This window comes from Panicum virgatum, chromosome 4K (assembly GCF_016808335.1).
Source record: "Panicum virgatum strain AP13 chromosome 4K, P.virgatum_v5, whole genome shotgun sequence".
Classification (NCBI taxonomy): Eukaryota; Viridiplantae; Streptophyta; class Magnoliopsida; order Poales; family Poaceae; genus Panicum; species Panicum virgatum.
In genome coordinates, this window is record NC_053139.1 from 38,950,197 (window position 1) to 38,972,633 (window position 22,437).

Here is a 22,437-nt window from a genome sequence, read left to right on the forward strand (position 1 = left end):
TCAAGACTTAGAGGTGGAAATAGCAGCTTCAGCAATTTCAGTTGCCTAACTAACGCAACACATATGTTTTTCATCTTGTTCTTGAATTCCAGCTTCCCTGTTGTTTCTGTATCCAATATCCTACACAAGCCTGTGATCCTTTGGTACATGTACATTGGCATGGTGCTGCTAAATTCAACGTCTTTAATTTCTACGTCATAGCTAAGCTAGCCCATCCATGGCGTCGCCGTCGCTCAGCTCGATCGATCCCTACCCGGCGGGGCCTCTCGCCAACTGCGCCGCCGCCGTCCGGGTGGTGGTCCAGAGCGTGCTGAGCGCGCGGAGGCGGCAGAAGTAGTCGTCGACGGCGACGAAGCAGCGCGCCGCCTGCCTCGCCGTCAGGATCTGCCGGAGCGCCTGCAGCGCCTGCATCCGCAGCTCGTCCGCCTGCCACGCCAAGCAAAATCCACATGTCTGATGAGGAAAGGAAAGGGAAGGAGATTAACAGAGAGAGATGGTCGCTCACCTGTCTGAGGAAGGTGCCGAGGGTGGCGAGCTTGTCCATGGCGAGGGCCATGTGCATGTGCCCCATCCCCATGTAGCCGGCCGCCGCCGCGGCGTCGGCGCCCGGGAGGTGCTGGTAGAGCTGGCCGCCGAACACCCCGGGCGGCTGCTGCGCGTCGGAGGCGACGACCTCGGAGAGCGACCGCAGCAGCGCCTCCAGCTCCGCGTCGAGCGCCTCCTCCGCGCGCCGCGCCGCCTGCTCCACGTCGCGCGCCCCCGCCGCCTGCTGCTCCGCCAGCGGCTCCACGTGCCGCACCGCGACCTGCGCCGCCGCCGCAGCACGCGCGCGCGTGTTAGGTTTCAAAAAAAAGATCACGAGATACAAATCAAATAAAGGTCTCGCTCGCTCGGTCGGGAAGCAATCGCTGAACGCGTCTCAAAACGAAGACGGAGACGAAGACGGCGTTCTTGCGGACTCGATCGCGGCGCCATGGATCGATCGCCATCGCCGCCTCTCTCTCTCTCTCTCTCCATCGCCGGAGGAGCGCGTGACGATGACGCCCGCGCGCGCGGCAGAAGCTGCTGCCTGCTGCTGATTCGTTCGTCGACCCTCACCTACTCCGCCGCGACTGCTGATGGGTGTACAAGCCCCTGACGTGACACTGCTCGTGTCGTGTCGTGCTCGTACGTACGCAGGCGGCGGCAGCATCCGGCCGGCGACTTTTCTGAATCGGAGCTTCGGAACTGTTCCATCAACTACTACCGCGTGACGTCCCACCTGCTACATCCTGACTTGCCCCGCTAATCCGCTGCACCTAATCCCTCGACCAGTTACATTTATATATATGTAGCATCGACTTCGTATATATAGATAGATATATATATTATATATATATTCATATATGCTAAGTTTTTCTTGGCGACTTGGCGTTGAATAATGGCTGTGAGGTTGTCAGGCTGACGTTGCGCGTCACGGCCCCACGTGTCAGCGACGCGTCCGATCTATCGGCGTCGAGCTGACGAGTTCATGATTTCATGCATGGCCCTTTGGCTGGAGAGAGAGAGAGAGAGAGAGAGAGAGAGAGAGAGAGAGAGAGAGAGAGAGAGAGAGAGAGAGAGTACACCGTACATTGATGAGCTCGGAGGGGCGGAAGCCGCCGATCCAGAGGAAGCAGCGCTCGGCGGCGCCCTTCCAGAGGCCGGAGAGGAGGTGGAGCGGGTCGGCGGCGGCGGCCCGGGCCTTGAGGCCCATCAGCGCGCCGTAGTGGGAGGCGGCCTCGTCGGCGTACGCCCGGAGCTCGCCGTCCGGCCGGTGCTCCTCCGCGGCGGCGCGCAGCCGGGCCACCACCTTGCTGTGGTCGCCCAGCCACCGCTCGTACTCCAGGTTGAACAGCGCGGCGTCTGCATGCATCGCGTGCGTGCGTGCATGGACGCACGCACGTGTGTGCCCATTATCAGTTGATCACGTAGATGGATGCACAGCCGTGTGTTTTTTTTTCATGAGAAATATATAGAAGTTGTTGATGCATGGCTAGTGGCAACACAAACCTGGGCTTAGGGTTCCTGTACCCCATAGAGCACCCTGCGGGGAAGAAATGAAGATGAATAATTAGCGTTTCACACTTCAGAATTAATAAGGAATATACATGAATAATGTTAATCTTTTGCAAAATTGCAATGCTCCTCTTGTGATGAGTACTTTAATTTGTAGCAAACAGTTTTTTTTAAAAAAAAAATCGGTTTCAATGTTTGTAGCAATCTGCAAAGTCTTCACATTCCTCTGAAAAGTTCGTAATCGTCATGAAATTATTTACTCCTTGATTCAGAAAATATGTCTCCAATCTCTAAAACTACCCATCAGTTCATCATTTACCTGATGAGTTCTTGCCATCTGCATCTCCTGCTCCAGATGCGCCAGCCTGATCCTGCCTGACTCTAGTTGCTGAATGTAAGCCTGTTTCACACGCAACAAGCAAAGGGAATAAGAAATGAAGTAGCCAATCCATACATTATTGCAACTAACTCATCTTCCATGAAGGTCGGTATCTAAATGAAACTTCCAGCGAAATGTATCATACGTTAATTATGTGTGCAGTCTAAAACAAATCTTTAATTTTCTTTAGGCGTTAGGTTAACTTCACCACCCTACAATAATCTTCTCTCTCGATCAGTTCGTCAATGGCCCTTCCTTGCAGGACTTCTTCTCTCCTCGTGTTTTGAGGGTTGACTTGCCCACTAAATTTTTAAACCGAAAATTAATTACCTTCTTCCTCAGCCGGCTCTTCCTCGCGGCCTCCCTGTTCTGCGCCAGCCGCCGCAGCATCTTGGGGTCCGGCGTCCGGGGGCCCTCCTGATCCGAGCTCGAAGGCCCGGCGCCGTCGGCGCCGCCATGCTTGCCGCCGGCGCTACCTTCTCTCTGCAGGGTTGTACGTGATCATCATCATCACACATGAAGCGCTCGTCGACGACCACCGGAGACGGCAGAGAGATCGGGTTGTTACTATACACACACACCTTGATCGATGCTTTGGAGCTCTTGCCTGCGGCGAGCGGCGCGCCTCCGGCCTTCGACGGCGCCGCCTGCGAGGTCTTGGAAGGGCCGGCGACCTGTGCCGCCGCCGCTGAAGAAGACATGGAGCCCTGAATAGTAGGATGTTAGAATGTTAGATATAATCCAGATCGATCGCATCATCTCTTGTGCTTTGAGCTAGCGTGGTCGTCGAGCTTGAGAGGATACCTTTGGGGGTGGCTCGATATGCATTGGCTGGGAGGGGAAGATGTTGAGAGTCTCTGCACGCAAGAACAGGTCCTGCAAACATTAGGACTTTCTGGAGATAGATAGATAGATACACACAGCAGACACACGTACACGCATGTGTGCACATATGCTAGCTAATGTGTTTCCAACTTTCCATATAGATGGTTAATTTTCCAGATGCGCGTGGGAAAAAGATCTTCAGATGTATGCAGTTTTCATTTCACACACGCAATGGTAAGTAGTAAGTAAAAAACTGGTAAGAAAGGAAAAAAGGAGGTGTAAAATGCTGGTGGCTAATGGCAGAAATGGGGAAAAAGTGCAGAACATTATTGTGCTTTTGCCTTATTCTAGCATAACATCTTGAAACTATATGAGTCTGTGTTTGTTACGTGTCACTCTACTGCAACTAGCTACCAGTTGGTAGCTGGAAATATATATAGGAAAGTTTGAGCTCAAGCTCAACTGATGAGGAAAGCATCATATTGGTATCTCAAAATGGTGAAAGCTACATCTAAATTAGCCAGATAATCACATGCTTATTGGGACAAAGTTTGCCAGACGCTAATGGAAGCTTAGCAGTGACATTCCTTCAATATATGTGCTTATAATGGACGGTGGACATGCATTTGTCACAGAAAGAATGAACTTTTTTGCAATGTCAAGGAAGCGGCTTACGCGGTTGTTGTTCTTGAATTGATGGCTTATTAGCTGCTTGTTGCTGGCCATCGAAGTAGAGGAGTAGGGCTTGATCCAGATCGGACGGCATGTCATAACCTTCTGGATCCCTTCTTCTGCACTTTCAGAAATGCAACGGAATATCACAACTGCTCTAATCTTTATTGAGTAGCTACACAAGTTAAGATTATAAATTTAAAAATGTTTTAGTTGAAAGAGAGGGACACTAAAAAAATTAGTAGTGATGGAATAAGAGCTTGCATAGAGAGGTTGAACTAATCCCTTTGTTTGTTATAGGTGTACTCAGAAAAAAAAGAATAGCATATCATCAATTGTTTGTTTGAAAATAGCACATAACAAATAAAGAATCTGTATCTCTCTACAACAGGAAGAACTAAGAAAAAAAAACTTGCATAACAAAGGAGGTAAATTAAAGCAGCTTCTTAATTCAGCTTCGGGTTTGATAGAGATCATTTTACTCACAGCACAATTAACTTGAATTGATTAATTAACTTGATAAAATGATCGCATGAGCACAGGGTTCACAATATCGCTCGAAATTTCGCGGTATACCCGATATTTCGGTTTTATCGGCGGGGTCCGATATTTTTTACCGGCCGAAATTGATTTTTTGAATATTTGTTTCACTAAAAAATAAATTTAAAAAGTAAACATAAAAAATAAAAAATAAAAATAAAAATAAAAAATCCCGATATTCCCGATATTTCGACTTTATCGGTGATGGCCGATTTTTTTTCATACCGGAATTAAAAACCCTGCATGAGCATACAAAGATGACAACGAGTAGCTAATAAGGAAATAGGGGCCATTAATAATAGTGAACATCTCATGCTAATTAATCATAATGATCAGGTAACAGGATTTTCAGAGGGAAATCATCAACTGTAGAATCAAACACATGGCTCAAAAACACATGGTGTGATTCAATTTTGAGGAAAAAGCGAAACGAGGAAAATAAAGGAGAGCTAGCTATCTAGAAAGCTAAATGGATGGATTCACTTACATGCTTCCATGGAGGGATGAAGCAGAAGCTTGGACCATGCCGGAGGTGGATGGATACGCCATTCAGATGATTACTTGAACGACGAACTCAGCTCTGAACTTGCTTGCCCTCAAAAAAAAAAAAGCTCTGAACTTGTTTCTTGACCGCTCACATAAAATTGACCCATCTTGAAATGGAGTGAATCATCCTACCAATCCAAAATCAACTTTCTCCTTCTTCTTCCTCTTCTTCACGACAGATCGAGCTGCTATATGATCAACGGATCGATGAGCCCAGATGAACAGAAGAGTTGATGGTAGCAGCCAGTTTTGTTCCCCTTTCCTGCCAGATGATGACTAGCTAACCCAAAACAAATCACTTGGGAGCTGTGTGGCCTTTCTTCTGACCAGAAGGTAACGGATGACTTTTGGCTTGTGGATCGGAGTAGTTGTGCAAGAAATAGAAGGGAGCCAGTGGCTATAGAAAAGTTGGAAAAGCAACACATCTTCAGACTTCATAAAGAATTAAGAGGCGTGATAAGGTCTAGGCAATCGGGTAGTTTTGGAGCGGTTTTACACTTGTCGCTGTTTCATATATTTTCACATATTGACATTTCAGAGGGTGGATTTGGTTCAATTCTTTAAAAAACATATCCGAAGAATCAGTCCAAATTGGCTCCATCATTTGGATCTACTTGCACACGGGTAGCGGATAGCAAGTTTAAGAGATCCTCCAAATTAAATTCGAATGATACAAATGAGAAGACAAAGAGCCTTTTTTTATGCTTCATTTAATTAATTCCATGGGTGTTCTGTCTTCTGTGCCTTGTCTATCATGAACTAGGGACACAAATAGCTAGTGAAACTCGTCTATTTTAAATTACTTAAATTGGTATCTAACAAATTAGTCGGAGTAGTGGGATTAGCTTAAAAGACGGGTTTGTTTTGTTCAGCCCACTATCAAGGTTAGGTGTCATGTCATTCTCAAGCAGGTAGATCCATTTCTCTCTTGATTTAAGTTAACGCGTTAAATTAGCTAGGCTTGATTATGCCACTCTTGCACTGTATGACATCTCTGATTTCTCCTTATCTTTGCTTTGGTCCAACTGAGTAACTGACAGTCAGTCCAACTAGTACGTGTCGTATGGCTATGAACCATGGCAAGAAGCCCCAAAAAAAAAACTTGGTCTCGTGATTTTTACTGTTGTGCCACGTTTTCTTGACTTACATATATTCTAGAGCTCAAAGCCGGTTTATCATGTTTGTTTGTTTGTTTGGCGATGTATATTAGTACAGTGTCTTAACATATTACTCTCCTAGTACACATTGGCGTGCGTAGCTAGAGCATACTGCTGGCGTATATATACTATACGAGTAGTTGCTGCCGGATTTATGAATAAAATTTATTTTACAATGCGTTCAGAAAGCAAGCTCACCATCATGTCTGACCCTGATCCGAGTCCCTCCTTGATTCCTGGCATATTGCAGCATTTTAATCGGTTATTGTCTGCTGGTGATCCTCCCGTTCGATCGATTCTCGGGCTGTGCCTCTAAATACAGATGTGTGTATTTCAGGTCTCGAACATGGGAACGAATCATCCAAAAATAAACATTTATGGTATTCGTACAAATTTTATGGAAGGGATTACCGGAGCAAAACTCCTGCAGAAAACACACCTTAATCTTGTACCAGTTCAAGATCTATACTCAATGAGGCGAATTAAAATCCCCCAAAGATATGAATTCTGAAAGTGAGATTCTTTTTCAAATCTAGGCGCCGCCCCTGCAGTACAACGGCCCCGTACGAACAGTGAACACTCAATTCAAACTGGGGGAACGTGACGTTGCGGCGAGGCAGTTGGTTAGCAACGGCAGCAGGTAGCTGCAGTTCGACGACCACACCACACAGCGCAGGCGCAGTGCTCGGGAAGCCAGCCAGTTGGGTCGCCCTGTCCGTCCTGCTCCTGCACACACATTCCTGGGAACTTCCTTCTTGAAACAGAACGGCCATCCTACCCCGGCTTTGACATTGTGACAAGGAGTCAAGGAGAGGGCGTTGAAAGGAACTGGTCACCGTTCAAGTCTGGGTTTGAGTTTCATACCTTGACCACCAACGGACGGATGCAGCGATGCCATAGGTTGGGGAAGAAAAAGGTTTTACTGGTAGGATGCAATGCGATGGAACGCTCTGAAGAACTGATTTGCTGGTTCAGACAGTGAGAACACTCGGATCCTCCCAATTTTCTAGGATCCCAGATACAAGTCATTTCGGGATTATCCTAAGCCAAGCATTTTAATCACTACTTTCTTTTGAGAAAATATAGATTGGCAGCATCAATTTTTGATGCTAACGGATTGATCATGAAAACTAGATTAATAATATTATAAAGCTCTATCAATTATACTGCTATATTTTTTTTCAGAACAATTATAGTGATATATGAAGAACTTTCCTAGCGGTCCCGTCAATTGGCACTGGAGAATCACCAGCCCATAAAACATCTCACACAACGCGTCCAGTTGGGCCAAACACTTTATTTTCCAAGGGAACCACACATGCTTGCAGCCCATAGAAGACGCATCACACTTCCCCTGAGATTTCTGAATAAAACTTCGGCAACAACAACAACTTCACCTGGAAATGGAAGCAAAACCATTTCAGAAGCAACAACTTCGACATCAACACTCTGAATGGTTTTTGCTTCTTTCTACTTTTAGATAATACAAGTTCTGGTTCAATATCACTTCAGAAGCAAAACCACACATCTTGGAATACAAACACTAAATTAACATAGATAGCTAGCAGTTCATTGTTTTCGGATGCACTTAAGACATAACCATTGGAGTTGCAATTAGCAGGTGAAGAACTGAACCAACCATGAAAGCCTAACAACCAGATGCGACTACAGCATGCTGTCGGTCCTTGCCGGGAGCCGCCTGAAGAAGTTGAGCGGGACGGAGGGCATCCTGTGGCGGAACCTGGGGTGCCTCAGCACGTACAGGCCGGCGAGGAAGACCACCACACGGAACGGCGTGACGTACAGAACAATGGCGGCGATGAAGCAGAAGACCACGAACAGCGCTGTGGCCCTGGGGTCCCTCCAGCTCAGCAGGGACTGCAGCCGCTCACCCTGCGTCGCGAGGTCGCCGACGACAGTCTGGATCCTCCCAGCGACGCTCCGCAGCCTGTCATAACGCATCCGCACAATGTCTGGCGGGCGGGAGGTGGGGAATGTGTCGAACTCCTCGTCGAGCTCATCAGGGTGGGCTGTCTCGGCATGCGAGAGGCGGGTGTCCATGTGCGGTGGCTGCCTCGGACGCCACCTGTAGTACCACACCCCAATCAGAAACAGGTAGAGGAAGATTGTGGGCAGTATCAGCTCTGGGTATAGGACCAGTATCACAAAGAGGACATGGATCAGTATAGTGGTCAGCGGGTTCCTCCAGTGACAGATCTGATCAAACCACTTTGCCACAGCAATCAGGGGGCTCAGGACACCCATGATACGGAAGAAGTTTGCCTTGCTCTTTCTCATGCTCCACATGTGAGAGTCCACATCCAGCATGTACTCCACAATTTCCTTTCTCAGCGGAGGCTCTGCACGCCCCAGCCTTGTTGAGACAATGTTTGTGGCTTGACGCCTCAGGTTGTCTACTTGCATCACAGACAGTGGGTGCACATAGTGCATCTTGGGCAGTAGGGGCTGTGAATACAGATGCATCATATTGAGCAGTGATGAACATGTGAAACGGATGGCAAGCTGCACCTCACCCATCTTCTTAACACCAGCAGGTGTCAGAACAATAAGAGGGTATGAGTGGGTATAGACACGATCAGTTTCTAGTGTCGAGAGGCGGATGCGGACCTTCCCAATTCTGGTGTCCCGAGCACCATTAGCCTTTTCCCCGCCATTAAGGTGGCAATTGTCAAATACACCAATTGTGATCACAGTGCATGGGTCATACACCTCCCAGGTATACTGTTCATTCCATTTGGGGGTGAAACTGTCAATTATAGTCCTGGTCCGGACCCATTTTTGTCCATACTTTGCAACACAGTAAGCATCAGTTGTGCCACGTCCATCCTTGGTTTTCATCGGTAACAGGCCCTGTGCTGTCAAGATACCCAGCTCAAGAATGCCAATGCTAGGTTTCCACAGAGGTTTTGCAGTTGGCCTTAAATCACTACTATAATGTGTCGACTCATCCAAGACATGATATCCACCTTCAAGACAAATTCTCAAGTGAATCCGGCTGGAAAACTTTGTCTCTTTCTTCTGCTCACCATCAATCATCACATGCTTCTCAAGATTATACCACTGGCTGGTCAGCAGCCTGTGATCCAACCTTCGGGGTACATGCTGCAGAGAAATGGTTGTCCTTCCAATTACTTCATCCTTCCCAGGGGCCACCCTGTCCTCTATGCTCAACATCAGGTGCTCCTCGAATGGCTCAGCAGCAACAAACATCAAATCCTCATTCCACATTGGGTTCAGAGTGCGGCTTGCTGATACCCTGGTCCTAAGAACTTGGTTGCCTAGCATGGCTTTGACATAAACCTCAGGGAACCTGGTCTTATCATTTGGTATGAGATCCTGGGCTTCAATGACATTGACACGCAGATACCAAAGCTTTGGAGTGAGATACACCTTTGATCTAATACTTGCAAGCCCATCTCCAGGGACAGAGGCAGCATCAGAATGCCATGCTTCAGGGAATGCTTCATCTGCTTGAGTACCCATCCAAACAGCCAACATCAACTCCCCCTTCACCTTGTGCCCGTGTCGGTCTTCCAAGCGATACCACTGTGGAGCCAATGGGCTATCAGGTGGCACTCTCTTTGGGACCTCATTCAGGTCAAATACAACGCGCCCAATGAAGTCATCCTTAACAAGATCCTTGTCCTTGACCACAATCTCCACAACTGATGACTGAATGCGCTCCTTTGAAAAGGCAAAAACCTGATTCCACTCTGGGTTGTTGTTCTTCTCGAAAAACCTAGTTGTGCCCTTATAATTCCCTAGCTTCACCTCAACATATGGGTCACAGCCCCCAGTGATGTCCATGTTTGGAAGTTCCTTTGCTTTCACCACTCGGACATAGAGGTACTGCATCTGCTCAACCAGGTCATAGGTGCTGGTGAGCTTGTCACCGGCAGCATGGCCTCCAAGGTGAGGTCTGGTCTCCTTCAAGGAGTACTCCTCGGGACGGAACAGCGGCCTCTGCATCATCTTGAATGAAGAAGATCTTCAAACAAACAAGTACTCACTCCAGAAAGAACCAAGAAATCCCAGATGATGCCCTAGATGAGCTGGAACAACACCAAAAGTAAACAGTATTAATAAACTACTAGTACAAGGAACGCACACTAGTGAATAATAATAATATGAAACGATGAGGAAACTAGTACCTCTGCAATTACTTCATTACTTGTCAGGAAACTCAGCTATAAGAGCATTGTGAACATTTCCACATCTTGCACTGTGGGAGGAAACCATTGGAGTTCGGAAGAGCACTCTACATCACCAATCTTGGAAAAACACCAGCGGCAAGTATGAGAAATGGAATGAACCAACCAGGTAGGTTAAAAAAACTGCATTTCACTCAATCCAAAACCCCTCCTAAACACTACAGCCATCTGACTTAAGAAAAAATCGCAACTGTGTAGTGGTTCCTAATCAAAGTATACTGACTAAATTGAAAAAAAACATCTCTGATAGCTAGTACACAAAACCAGGAAGAGTCCATCCTAAAAATAGAAGCAATCTCGACTTGCTCAACAACTACAGGGAGAAACCAAAATATAAAAAATTAAGACTAACCATAATTACTTGCCACAGAAAAAGGGGTAAAGGAGCTCGCCAACTCTCCAGAGGCGAGCAAAAAGCCGGTGTCTTCCCCACCATTGCAAGACGCCAACAGCTCCAGATGGGCACCAATAATTACAGCTTTACCTTTTCTAACCCACTACACTACACTTCCTTTCCGCAGATTCAATTTTTTTTCCACCCACATCCTCATCTCAACGACGACCACAGCAAACAAATCCCCAGATCCCACGCCATTGCCACCCCCAAACAACCCAAGAACACAAAGAAACCGCTGGCCTAAAAACCGAACCGCTCGAGCAGCGCCGCGCCGTCGGACCAGGCGCAAATCCTGCGACCACCCCCGAAACAAGAACAGATCGAGGAGCCGCGGGCGCGGACACCGGCATTACCATTTCCATCCACGGGCTCCCGAGGAAACAGCAGATTAAAACCACAGGAGAAACAAAGGCTGGCAGAGGAAAAGCACGGATCTTTGGGCTGCTTACCGGCGGCGGCGGGCTGATCTCTCGCGGAGCGGCGGCGAGGAGGACCCAGGAGCTTCGGCGGTGGAGGAGCCGGCGGGTTTGCGCAGGGATTTCCGGCTTTTTCTTGCCAGAGGAGAGAGAGGGAGGGGGGGAGGGGAGTACTATAGAGCGGCGTGGAGTGCTCGATGGAGACGAAGTGGAGTCCAGAGTGGGGGGTTTTCGGAGCGCAAAAGCCCCCTCCCAGCCCCTGGACCCTGGTCGGTGATCTTGCGCGGAGGCCCTCAAGCGTTTCGAATTTCTGCGAGAGGACCGGCCGTGAGCCTCGGGTCCCGTGCCAGCTCTATCTACATTGTCGTTTCCTCGACCCTCCTCTCCGGAAAGAACTCGTGGAGTCGTCAATGAAAAAACAAAGGGAAAACTGCATGTTCTCCATGTTTTCTCTCTGCCTTCTCCTTCACCCTCCACCTTCACCGGTTGATTCGGTTGATAACTTGCAAGTTGCAATCGAAGGACAGTCAATGTTTAGCTCCCTAGCCTTCTGATCTTAAAATTATCCGATCCATGTGCATCCGGATGTGCTTCTTTCACAAAATCTAGTAAGGGATTGCTAATTTCTTCGTAGGCTCGAATTCAAAATTTCCATTTTGAGCTAAGTAGTGTCCTTCTCTTTCCCTTTTTTCTGAAAGTAATTCCTTTTCTCTTTTGATAAGACATGTTTACCTTTTCATCAATGTCGACTTTGCGCTTTGATCTCCCAACCACAAAATTTCACAAATTTATATATACACTAATAGCATATTTATAGTTTTATACCACTAAATTATAGAAAGAGTTAGAATGAAAATTAAGAATTTTGAAAGAAAACTTCCATGAAACTTTGGAGAAAATTTTAAGAAAGAAAATTTTGGAGAAGCAAAAATTATTAATAAAAATTTGAGAAATGAAAGGTTTATGCACAATTCTTGGGGGAAAAGGAGTACGGAGAAATTGAAAAGGGGATCTAGAAAACAAAGGAAAAGGAAAGTAAAAAAATACCTCCGCTAACACACTTGGTCGTCAGATCATCTGGCATAGCGATCATGGAGGTTTCCGCCGCCACATCTTGTTGCCTAACTCTACGGCACCACAGCACCCCCGCCTACAGAGCTTGCCATGTCTAGCGCCACTCTCATACACGAAGCCACCATGTCGATGTTGGCTAAGGAGAGATCGACTGAGGCACTGCTCTTGCGGGCTCGTCACGCCGCTAGCGGACTGTGCTAGGATCGAGCTCATCCAACCGCCTCGATCTGTTGCGGCACACTTCAATCCGCTACTGCTGGCCTCCGATAGCATGCTCACGACGGCGTGCCTTCACATCGAGCGGAGCTCAAGTTGTTTACCGGCGGCGTGGATCTAGATCTGGGAAGAGAGAGGAGGGGGGAAAGGAAAAGGAAAAGGAAATGGGAAGGGGAGAGAGATGCCGGGGAAAAGAAAATAAATGGTGTGACTGTCTCTATGGTGGGCCCATGCATGGGATCAAGTGGGGCAGGAGTGGAGGAAGGGTCACCCAATGATTCCAAAAGTAACAATAATGTTAGATTTATATCTGCAAATAAAATAGTGTCATCAAGACAAATCATCCGTGTCAAAAAAAAAACTGAATGGTTGACACATTTGTTACAGATGCAGCCTTACATTATTTACTCCATCGATAAACTTCGCCAATCCTTTTGTTCCTGGTGGATATCTATAAATACGGCGAAGAAACGAGAGTGGTAATGGTAGGCATTGTGATGCAAATTTTCTTCTATATTCCTTCTGTACTGTTGTCTTTTCCATTTAGAACTGGGCATAAAGATTAAGGATGTACATGACTGACTATCTTATTCTCATATAAGAGTTTGTCGGACTCAAAGTATTTTTGAAGTTTTAGGAAATACTAAGGCTTTGAAAAGGACAAGACTGTTTGGATACTACAAAACTTTGTAGTTTTGAAAACCTAATATTGCTAAAATTGTAGTCTTTTGGTGTTTTAGAAACTCCATTCCATATATCTCTTTTCTAAATCATGGCTATACACGTCTCTAGCTTCTAAAGCTATTGTTTGTTTATACTATGGTTTTTCACATATAAAACATCCCAATTAGAGTCTATTTTTTTTCTAAAATATGTATGAATAACTAACATATACATGACTCCTAGTCTATTGAATATTGTCACGCTCTGCAGGATATGGTAATATCATATAGAGGGAAGGATACAACCATTTACAATGCACTAATTAAACATTCGAGTTAGTGATGATGGCGTATCTGCTATCACCTCCACTCAAACTATATTTACATGTGTATCCCCCTGCTTATATACCTTCATTCTTTCCTTACCTACCATAACAACGTGATGTCTAATGCCTATTCCGACGATATCCATTATCATTACGATCATATCCATAGGGGAACAGAGCATGGGTAGGCGCCGCCGCACCTGATCTCCCAGCTCCGGCCGCCTCCAGCCCAGCCGGCTGTGGATCCGAGCTCTCCTCACGCGCTCTCTCCATTCATCCCACTAGGAGTTCCTCTCGTCGCGCGGGCTGGGAGAGCAGGGAACGCCTCCCTGCTGCCATAGACGTCTGCTCCGGCGCCGGCGTCGACTGTTACGCTGCCCCAACCTTCCCCTCCTGGCCCCTCTTGGTCGCAATGTGAGTGCAATGACGGCGCCGTAGCCTCGAAAGAGGCTCGCCGGGTGGTTCGGCAGCAGGAGGCAACGGCGAGGGACACTGGTGCCGCTGCCCCATCTCCGCGTCGCCGCCACCACCATCCCCCGCGACGCCAGCTGCAGGTGTTCCTGTCCCGCGTCGTACAGCCCAGCCGTCGGCCGGCCTATGCGCCGGTGATTCCTTCTTGCCGCTGCCTTCGTCGTCTTCCCTTCGTCGTCTTCCCCGGCCGGCATGTAAGGCATGGTCATGCTGCCCCCTTCAACCTGTGACCCTATGGGGTCCCGAACAGAAGGCCGCTCTTCCGACGACTCATCCTCCCGCCGTGTGCCGCCGCCGCCGCCGTCACTACAGTCCAAGTCACCGGCAGAGCGTAGCATTGCTTTCAAAGCGTGGGCTCGTGGCAGATGCTATCGCTGTCTTGCCCGCGATCATCAAGTTAACTCCTGCCAAGATGCTTTTCGTTGCATCCGCTGTCGTCGCCCTGGACATCGGGAGCGACATTGCCGCCTCCGGTCTCCCTCGGTCGCCCCATGCTCTCGCAAGGGTGATGTCCAACCTCGCAATCCACAACCAGCTCGAAGCTGGGCGGATGTCGTTGCTGCATCACCATCAGGTGGGCATCATGATCAGCTACCAGCTTCAACTAATCCCCATGCTAGATGCGGCATGGATGCCAACCCATGTATTAAATGCGGCTGTCGTTGTCATGCTGGTTTGCCCACCTCGGATCTTCCATCCATATTTGGGCCTGTGATGGAGTCGCTTCGTTCGGACCTCAAAGAGTTCTTCACATCTCGACTCGAGGAAGTACTGAGTCCACTCAAGGTTGAGGCCTCTACCATCAAATTGTGGCTAGCGCGGGTGGCTAACTACTTGGAACGTGTGGAGACATCTAGTGAAGACCCTCATGCTGCTGACTTGGTTGGTCTGTTTGGTCCTTGCTCCCCGGTTCATCGATCTCCAACTCCATCCTTCTTCAATTCATTTGCGGCTGCTTGCATGTCTACACGAGACTCCATGCCAGATGAGAAGTCGGTGTCCATAGAGAACCGAGCCACTCGTGTGCTTTTGGATGCCAATGGGTTGGAGGTGACCACTACTGGAGATGTGGCACACTCACCCTCTAAGGATTTTGGAATTCCCATCGCCAATGAGGTGGTTCTGGAACACACAACAACTCCCACTTTGCAAGTTCAAGCTCCCGAGTTTCAATCAACAACAACAGATACCACGACTCTCCCATTTCATGAGCCGGCAGAAGGAATTTCCAATCTCGCTGTCGGGACAATGCCTTTGGCCACGATCCCTTTGGAATGTGAGAAGCATGAGGTGGTTCCGTTGGACCTTCCCGTAGAGCAAATGTCCATACAAGGTGGCAGGCACCTCTATTGAGGATGTTGTGGTGGTGGAAGATGCATCTGATGATGAGGAAACAACCTCGGATGTGGGTACGGCGATTGAGGACCCCATTGTCCTCCTCCTTGATGCGGATGATTGCACCCAGCCTACAGTTGAGATCAAGGTGGAAGTGCCCGGACAGGTGCATAACATTTCAATGGACACAACGTCCATGACAGATGTTACTGCTATGAAGTTTGAGGAGCTTGCTTGCACTCGTACAGAACCCCCATCAATAGTGACACCGTTGGCGACATCAACAGCAAGACGTAGGTGCAAGCACTATGACAAATCGTCAGTTCGTCGAAGTGTTCGCCTCGCCCAGCGCAAGGCGTTAAAAGACTTGGGGATCATTGCGAATGATGGGAAGCTTAACGAGGATGCCATTCAAGATTGTGCAGACATACTCAAGGAGGTGCCACCAGACCTTCTCAAGTCTTTAGCGAATCTAAAAAGTAAAGACTTCTGGGATGTTGTGGCGGGGCTTACTTTGCCTCCTGGTTAGTCTTGGGTGCTACTTTTCGGTCTTTGTTGTTTATGGTTGTTTCTAGTCTCGTCAAGTGGAGTGGTGCGGCTGCATTGATGTCCCAATCCAATCGGTTGTTTGTTGAGTAGAGTTCGAGTGGAGTTGGAGTGGCCGTGTCCAATTCCAACTGGTCGGTTTCTTTGTCATTGTTATTTTGTCCAGTCTGGATGTTCTTTCTTCTTTTTAATATAATCGGCAGCTCTCCTGCCTGGTTCGTTTCATATCCATAGGGGAAAAACTCTTTGACGAAATGAGAAGGGGAAAATACAAATTTTACAAGAGGTAAGAGTAGAAATAACTTGCTAAAATTACCTTGAAAAACCAAAACAACTGATAATTTGGGATGCCGGGAGTAGAAAATAGGTAAATATGATAGAAACAATATTAATAATGAGTATTTTGAAACGAAACAAAACAAGTAGTAGCACTGCCATATATAAAATCTGCGAGGAGGTTTGCCGCTGTTTGTCCGCCGCCGCCGTCGTCGGCCGGTGGACCGACTATACGCGTCGGTATGGAGACGAGGTTCACCGACGGAGACGACGGGAGGGAATGAAATTTGCTCCGTGTGGGAAGCCACCCGACCCGACCGCACATCTCTATAACACTCTATAACACGAAACGTGGGTCTATTCTCTGGCACGAGATTGGGCCACGTCTACAGTTAAAAAAGGACCGTCGGATCGGGCACGAACGGGCAGGAAAGTGCCGCCTCCATCCTCCTCCTGAGCGCGGGCGTCGCAGCCCCGGGCTCGCCGGCGGCGACCTCCTGCTCATCGAGCCGGCAGCGGATGCGGCGGCGCCGCCAGGGGCCTCGCAGGCGGCCGCGGGAGCCTGCTCAGGGAGGAGTGGACGGAGCAGCTGAACAGCCAGCGCAGGGAGAAGAGGCGGCGCATGGGGGCAGAGGCGACGGTTGCTGGAAGACGACGGCACCGCCGGCGAAATCCGCCGTGGGTACCCTTCCATGGACCGATTGCTTCAGCCTCGACCTCCGCTTCCGCACCAGGGAACCTCCCTCACCCCTCAGGCGGAGCCCTCGTTGACTGCAGCGGCTCGCCGTCGACGCCATGGCCGGCCCTCATGGCAAGCTGACCCACCGGCCCTTCCTTCCTTCGATTAGTCGCAGAAATGGAGCCGCCGTCACCTGGCCAACCTGACGCGCCCATCGGCCGCTCGCGTTCGCCGCCGACGTAGCCGGAACGCAGCCATCGCTGCCGCGGACGCCATGACTGCGCCACCTGCACGTCGCCGGCCGGCTGCCGCTGCCCACACCCCGTGCTGCCTAGCTTAGTGGATGCGCGTCGTCCTCGTGATGCTCACGATGGCGATACCATCGCCATCGACGGCACGTTGTTGCTTGAGGATGACGTCGAAGAGTGCGTAGATACAGTGCTCGATCAAATGTCTCAACCATTGTAACAGCTTCTCCATGGACTGCAGATCTTTGCAAAGCTTCTCCATGTTGAGGAACGGACTGCTCTTGCCGTTCCAGCAGGTCAAGTTTGCATTCCAAGGATTGAACCCGCTCATAAGAGTGCACGCCACCACCGACCTCGCCTATAGTCGGCAGTGCTTTGCCGTGCTTGTTCGCCGCGTGGTCAGAGTGCAATTCCCTGTGGATCTGCGATGCTGCGCGTGTTCGCTCATAAGAGTGCACAAGCACACAAATACATGTATTATGTATACTCTGTTACCTGTAACCTGCTTCTGCAAGACCTGCAGCACCTCAGGCCCAAGCCACCCACCCACATGCTTAGGTCCAATCTTGTGAAGTCTTAATTACAAATCTGTTAGACTGCGAGGTAAGCTTCGTTCCTTTGCACAACCAAGATGCTCAAAGTAATTTTCTGATTAATCTTTTTCTCGGATGGTGTCACTTGATTGTTCTGTATATAGCTAAGGCCTATTAAGGCTATTAGCTCGTTGATATATCCAAACCAGCTTAATACTCTTCAATTAATTTCTCTATTCTCAGATTTGGCCATGCAATCATTACCAGAAAACGCACAAATGCCGAGTGTCTCCGACTTTGCCGAGCCGAGTGCTTGTTGGAGGCACTCGGCAAAGCCCGTTTCGCCGAGTGCCAGCCACTTGACACTCGGCAAAAAATTTCTATTTTTATTTTTTTTCGTTCAAACTTTTTTATTATCAACTCAAATTTGAAAAGTTAATCCCTGGTAGCATATGATACTTTTATTAATTATTGTACTATATTCTGATATTTATTTCTGTTTGCGGTAATATTCTTTGAAATTATGTATAAATTATAAGTGGTTCGAAATTTCAAAATCTTAGAAAGGAAAAGTTATATTCATGTATCTAGATGAAAACTGATGCCGTATCAGCGAAAGAAATAAATAGTTGAAGCATGTTTATCACGAAACTTGACCGCAATATTGCGCACGGATGTTCGGGAAAAACTAAAAATAGCAAATAAAGTCTGAAAATCATGGGACTTGTTGCGATGTCATGGCTTCATGCAGGGATAGTGTGGAAAAAAAATTCAAAGCATTTCGGACAAGTGATAACGTACGCTGCTTACAAACCAGAGGATCTTCGAAGAAGTTTCAGAGAGATGCAGAATAGTCGGATAGATTTGTACTCAAAATGAAAGTAGCATATGAATTTAAACTTGAAATTTTTTGTTTAGACAAACAATAAAAAAGTATCTATCCCATGAAATTTGAGTTAATTTTTTTGAGTTTGTTATATTTTTTTGCTACTCATTGGAAATAATTGTATTTAGTTTGAATTTTAACTTTAGACGCATGAAATAATAGATTTTTCTTCATGAAATTATGATCCATAAATTATTGACTTATGTTGGCAAGTTTTTTAATTGATATTCATTACAATTTTGTAAAACACATAATCAAAATAATTTTGTTGATATAAATTAAATTTAACTATGAAATACATGGAATAATAGTTTTTTTGCATGAAATAATGAAAAATGAAAAGTCAACTGTTCTAATATGAAATACAAATAATAATGTATGAAATAATGGATTTTTGTTGAATGTGCATATTAATATCATTTTTTGAAGCGAGTTCTTTGATTTTGCAGGAAAATTTCTTTGCCGAGTGTCGTATGGGCAAGCACTCGGCAAATATTTTTTGGTTTTTTATTTACTTTGCCGAGTACCGGATCGTGGGTACTCAACAAAGTTTTTTTTCTTTTTTTAATAGCCTTGCCGAGTGCTGGATCTTAAGCACTCGGCAATGATTGTATTTTTCTTTTTTTTAATATCTTTGCCGTGTGCCGGATCGGGGCACTCGGCAAAGAAGCCTTCCTGGCCCTTTACCGTCCGTGCCCACCACTCTCTCTCTTCTCACACTCCTCCACACCCGCCCGCGCCGCCGCCTCCACACTCGACCGCCGTCGCCATCGCACGCCGCCTCCCGCCGACCTCGCCTCCCGCCGCCGCCGCCCCATGCGCCCGGGCCGCCGCCGTCCCGCTCGCCACCCCGGGCCCCTCGCCGCCCGCAGCCGCTCCTCCGGCCGCTGCCGTCCCGTTCGCCGTCCCGCTCGCCGCCCCGGGCCCCTCGCCGCCCGCGGCCGGGCCTCCCGCCGCCGCCGTTCCGTGCCCCCCCCCGCCGCCCCGAGCCCCGCGTACCACCCGCGGCTGCGCCGCCGCCACCCCGGGCGCCGCAGCACGCCACTGCCGCCTCGGCTCCGCCCCGCCTCCCGCAGCTCCGCGCCGCCCGGCAGCCGAGGCCCGCGGCCTCTGCGCCTCCACGCTGCCCGGCGCAAGAGGGCGCGACCCGCCACCGGTCCTCGGCGCCCGAGGTAATTTGTTTATTTTTTAAGTAAATTATTAAGTTGGATTTGTTTGTTGTAAATTAGATTAGGATTATATTCTTTATGTAGATTTTTAGGTAGATTTAGTTTTTAGATAGATATAGATATTGTTTATTTAGTTTTATTTAGAATGATTTAGTTTATTTAGTTTAGGTAGATATAGATTTTTAGGTAGATATGAATATTGTTTATTTAGTTTATTTAAAATGATTTAGTTTATATAGTTTAGGTAGATATAAATTTAGAGATTAATTGTTTAATTAGTTTAGTTAGACTTGTTTAGTTTATGTACATATTTATTTAGACTGATTTTAGATGTTAATTGTTTATTTAGTTTTTAAGATCGGTTTAGTTTATTGATAACAAAATGATATATTTAGTTAGTTTATTCATAATTATATTTTGAAAATCAATGTACACCAGTTAGGCGTCTCCCGTTCAAAATAGATACGATTGCAAATACGCAGATATTTGCATATTGATGGCCGTATCTATTTCGAATTGTCCACGTTTTTTGACAGCCCGAGGATGCGTAGATGGGGTTAGTTTATATGGTCCACTCAGATCCAAGGCAGAGTTTCGGCATCATCTCCCTGTTGTTCTTCGGATACACAATCTCCCTTTCGGGACGTGTATCTGGAGAACAGCAGGGAGGTGCTGCCGAAATTCTGTCTCGAATAGGAGTGGATCATATAAACTGACCCCATCTACACATGGTCGGGTGGGATTAGGACCTATCTTTACCTACTAGACTCTAAGCCGAACGTCTACATGCATTTAAGTTTGATAGTAGTCGCCAACATCTTGGAAGATGGATGACCGTGAGTGGATGTACACTGGCCAGGTAACTCGAGCTAGCATGACCAATGAATGGATTGAGAAGACCAACGAGTTCTTGGAAGGGGCATGTGTGACCGTGAGTGGATGTACACTGGCCAGGTAACTCGAGCTAGCATGACCAATGAATGGATTGAGAAGACCAACGAGTTCTTGGAAGGGCATGTGCGCAAGATGAAGGGTCGAGTTCCTACGTACAGTACATTTCTTTCAGTTCCTGCAGATTTAGGTGTGTGCTTCCCTACATCTCGAAAATAGCTCAGTTCTCGGCTCCCACCAATCTCTCTAAATTTGCAAGGTTAACGTAACAAACTGCACCATTGCTTGTGCTGGTTGACGTGCTACCTGTGTGACCAATTGGTGAAGAGTCACGATTCACACATATATGCCGGTGATTAGCCATTGAGGATTCCTTCTGATTGGTTGTAGTGATTTCTTCTCTTCAGGTGTGGTGGTCCATGCCCATGTTTGGTCCAATTGGATTGTTTTCTGCATGTCTACAACCATTTATTAGATTAGCCTCATTATCATTGGAACCTTCATGCTTCAGTTATCCATCTGCCCAAGATCAGTTTGGGAAATTTTCTGGTTGATTCCTATTTGGCTTATGAGACTCGATGCCCTCAGAGAGTGGCAGGGATCTGAGCTCAATGTTAGTGAAGGACCAAAAACTAGAGCTACATAGAGGTGATGAAGAGGTTAAGGTAAGTTTCTTCCTCTGAACATAAAGAGCATTGGCCCGACGGACTCATGTTACAGTGATGCAGCCGAGAGTACAAACTGAGCCTTCTTTGGTGAAGTAACAATAGAAATAACGGCTGCTCCAACCAAGTGCCCCTAGGTTCGTTTCCTCTTTCCTCCATCTGTGTTCTAACACTCGCACCTAGGCACCTAGCTTCTTTCTGTATTCCATGAGTTGGACGAAAATGAATCATGAAACTGAACTCCAACTAATCCGCTGACGCTATAGGTATAAGATTGGTTACAAATCAGGAGCACTGAACTTTTTGATAGGCTTGCTTAGCTTTGTCAGACTCGCTGATTCATAGTACGTGCTCTGATTTTAAATGTTTATCTGATTTGATATTTCCTATATGGGTAGACTGTAGAAGTTAATTTGTAAGGCCATTCGTGCTCCTCTAAATTAGTGCCGAAGACTCTCAGGTCTGATGAATCAGCAACCAAGGCCCTGTTTAGATCTTTACAGGTTTTTGCAAAAAAGTCGTAAACGCATTAAAGTGAAACGGAATCTTGCTAATTTGAAGTACTAAATGAAGTCTATTTACAAAATTTTTTGCATGGATGGGCTGTAAATCGCGAGACGATTCTAATGAGCCTACTTAATCCATGGTTTGCAACAGTGATGCTACAGTAACCATCCGCTAATTATTGATTAAACATGGATTAATTAGCATCATTAGATTCGTCTCGCGATTTACAACCCGTCTATGCAAAATTTTTTGCAAATAGACTTCATTTAGTACTTCAAATGCCCTCTTTACATCTTTACACAATTTTGCAAAATGAAAACACCCCCCAAACTAACAAAAGAGATGAGTGATTGTATTGACAAGACTCGTAACTGTTCTAGAGTTGACGTACAACTTTGGAGCCACATAATGTAGAGCAGTGCACTGTCATTCAGAATATTAATGGCTTCATTCCATCAATAAATACTGTTGTTACTGTCCCTTCCATTGTACAAATGTCAATCAAGTAATGCTGCAGGCTGATCCACTGGTAATTTCCTACCATTCAATTGTTCAAGATAGATTTTTGCATTTTGTCCCTTGTTGCCTGCCATATACAGTATCAGTAAAAGGAAAATCGACTAACAAAAAAATATGAAATATCTCTGCTAACAAAGTCCCTTCTTATTAGGATCTATTTATGCCAGCCCACAAGAAAGTAGTAAGTTGAAGAGGAGGCTCAGCTCCACAGACCATAACTTTTTTTGGAAACT

The 22,437-nt window shown here is 47.1% G+C and overlaps 2 protein-coding genes across 6 annotated transcripts; both read right to left on the reverse strand.

Moving 5' to 3' along the window:
* Positions 1-7: 7 nt before the first annotated feature.
* On the reverse strand, positions 8-5,423 carry LOC120703928 (transcription factor TGAL8-like). 5 transcript variants are annotated; one of them, XM_039988138.1, is made up of 11 exons: positions 5,132-5,423; positions 4,941-5,033; positions 3,917-4,032; positions 3,221-3,273; positions 2,998-3,123; positions 2,747-2,899; positions 2,357-2,437; positions 2,032-2,065; positions 1,613-1,884; positions 506-805; positions 8-426 (listed from the first exon to the last, which is right to left on the reverse strand). In XM_039988138.1, exons 2-11 carry the CDS (start codon positions 5,000-5,002, stop codon positions 250-252), a joined length of 1,374 nt encoding a protein of 457 aa, XP_039844072.1. In that variant the 5' UTR covers positions 5,003-5,033; positions 5,132-5,423; the 3' UTR covers positions 8-249. The 5 variants fall into 5 exon arrangements, with proteins under 5 accessions (XP_039844072.1, XP_039844071.1, XP_039844069.1 ...); XM_039988137.1 differs by having other exon boundaries at positions 4,941-5,038; XM_039988135.1 differs by having other exon boundaries at positions 4,941-5,042.
* A 2,065-nt stretch (positions 5,424-7,488) lies between these two features.
* Positions 7,489-11,519, reverse strand: LOC120703929 (FT-interacting protein 7-like). The gene is made up of 3 exons (XM_039988140.1): positions 11,235-11,519; positions 10,329-10,448; positions 7,489-10,229 (listed from the first exon to the last, which is right to left on the reverse strand). Exon 3 carries the CDS (start codon positions 10,147-10,149, stop codon positions 7,822-7,824), a length of 2,328 nt encoding a protein of 775 aa, XP_039844074.1. The 5' UTR covers positions 10,150-10,229; positions 10,329-10,448; positions 11,235-11,519; the 3' UTR covers positions 7,489-7,821.
* Between the last annotated feature and the right edge of the window lie 10,918 nt (positions 11,520-22,437).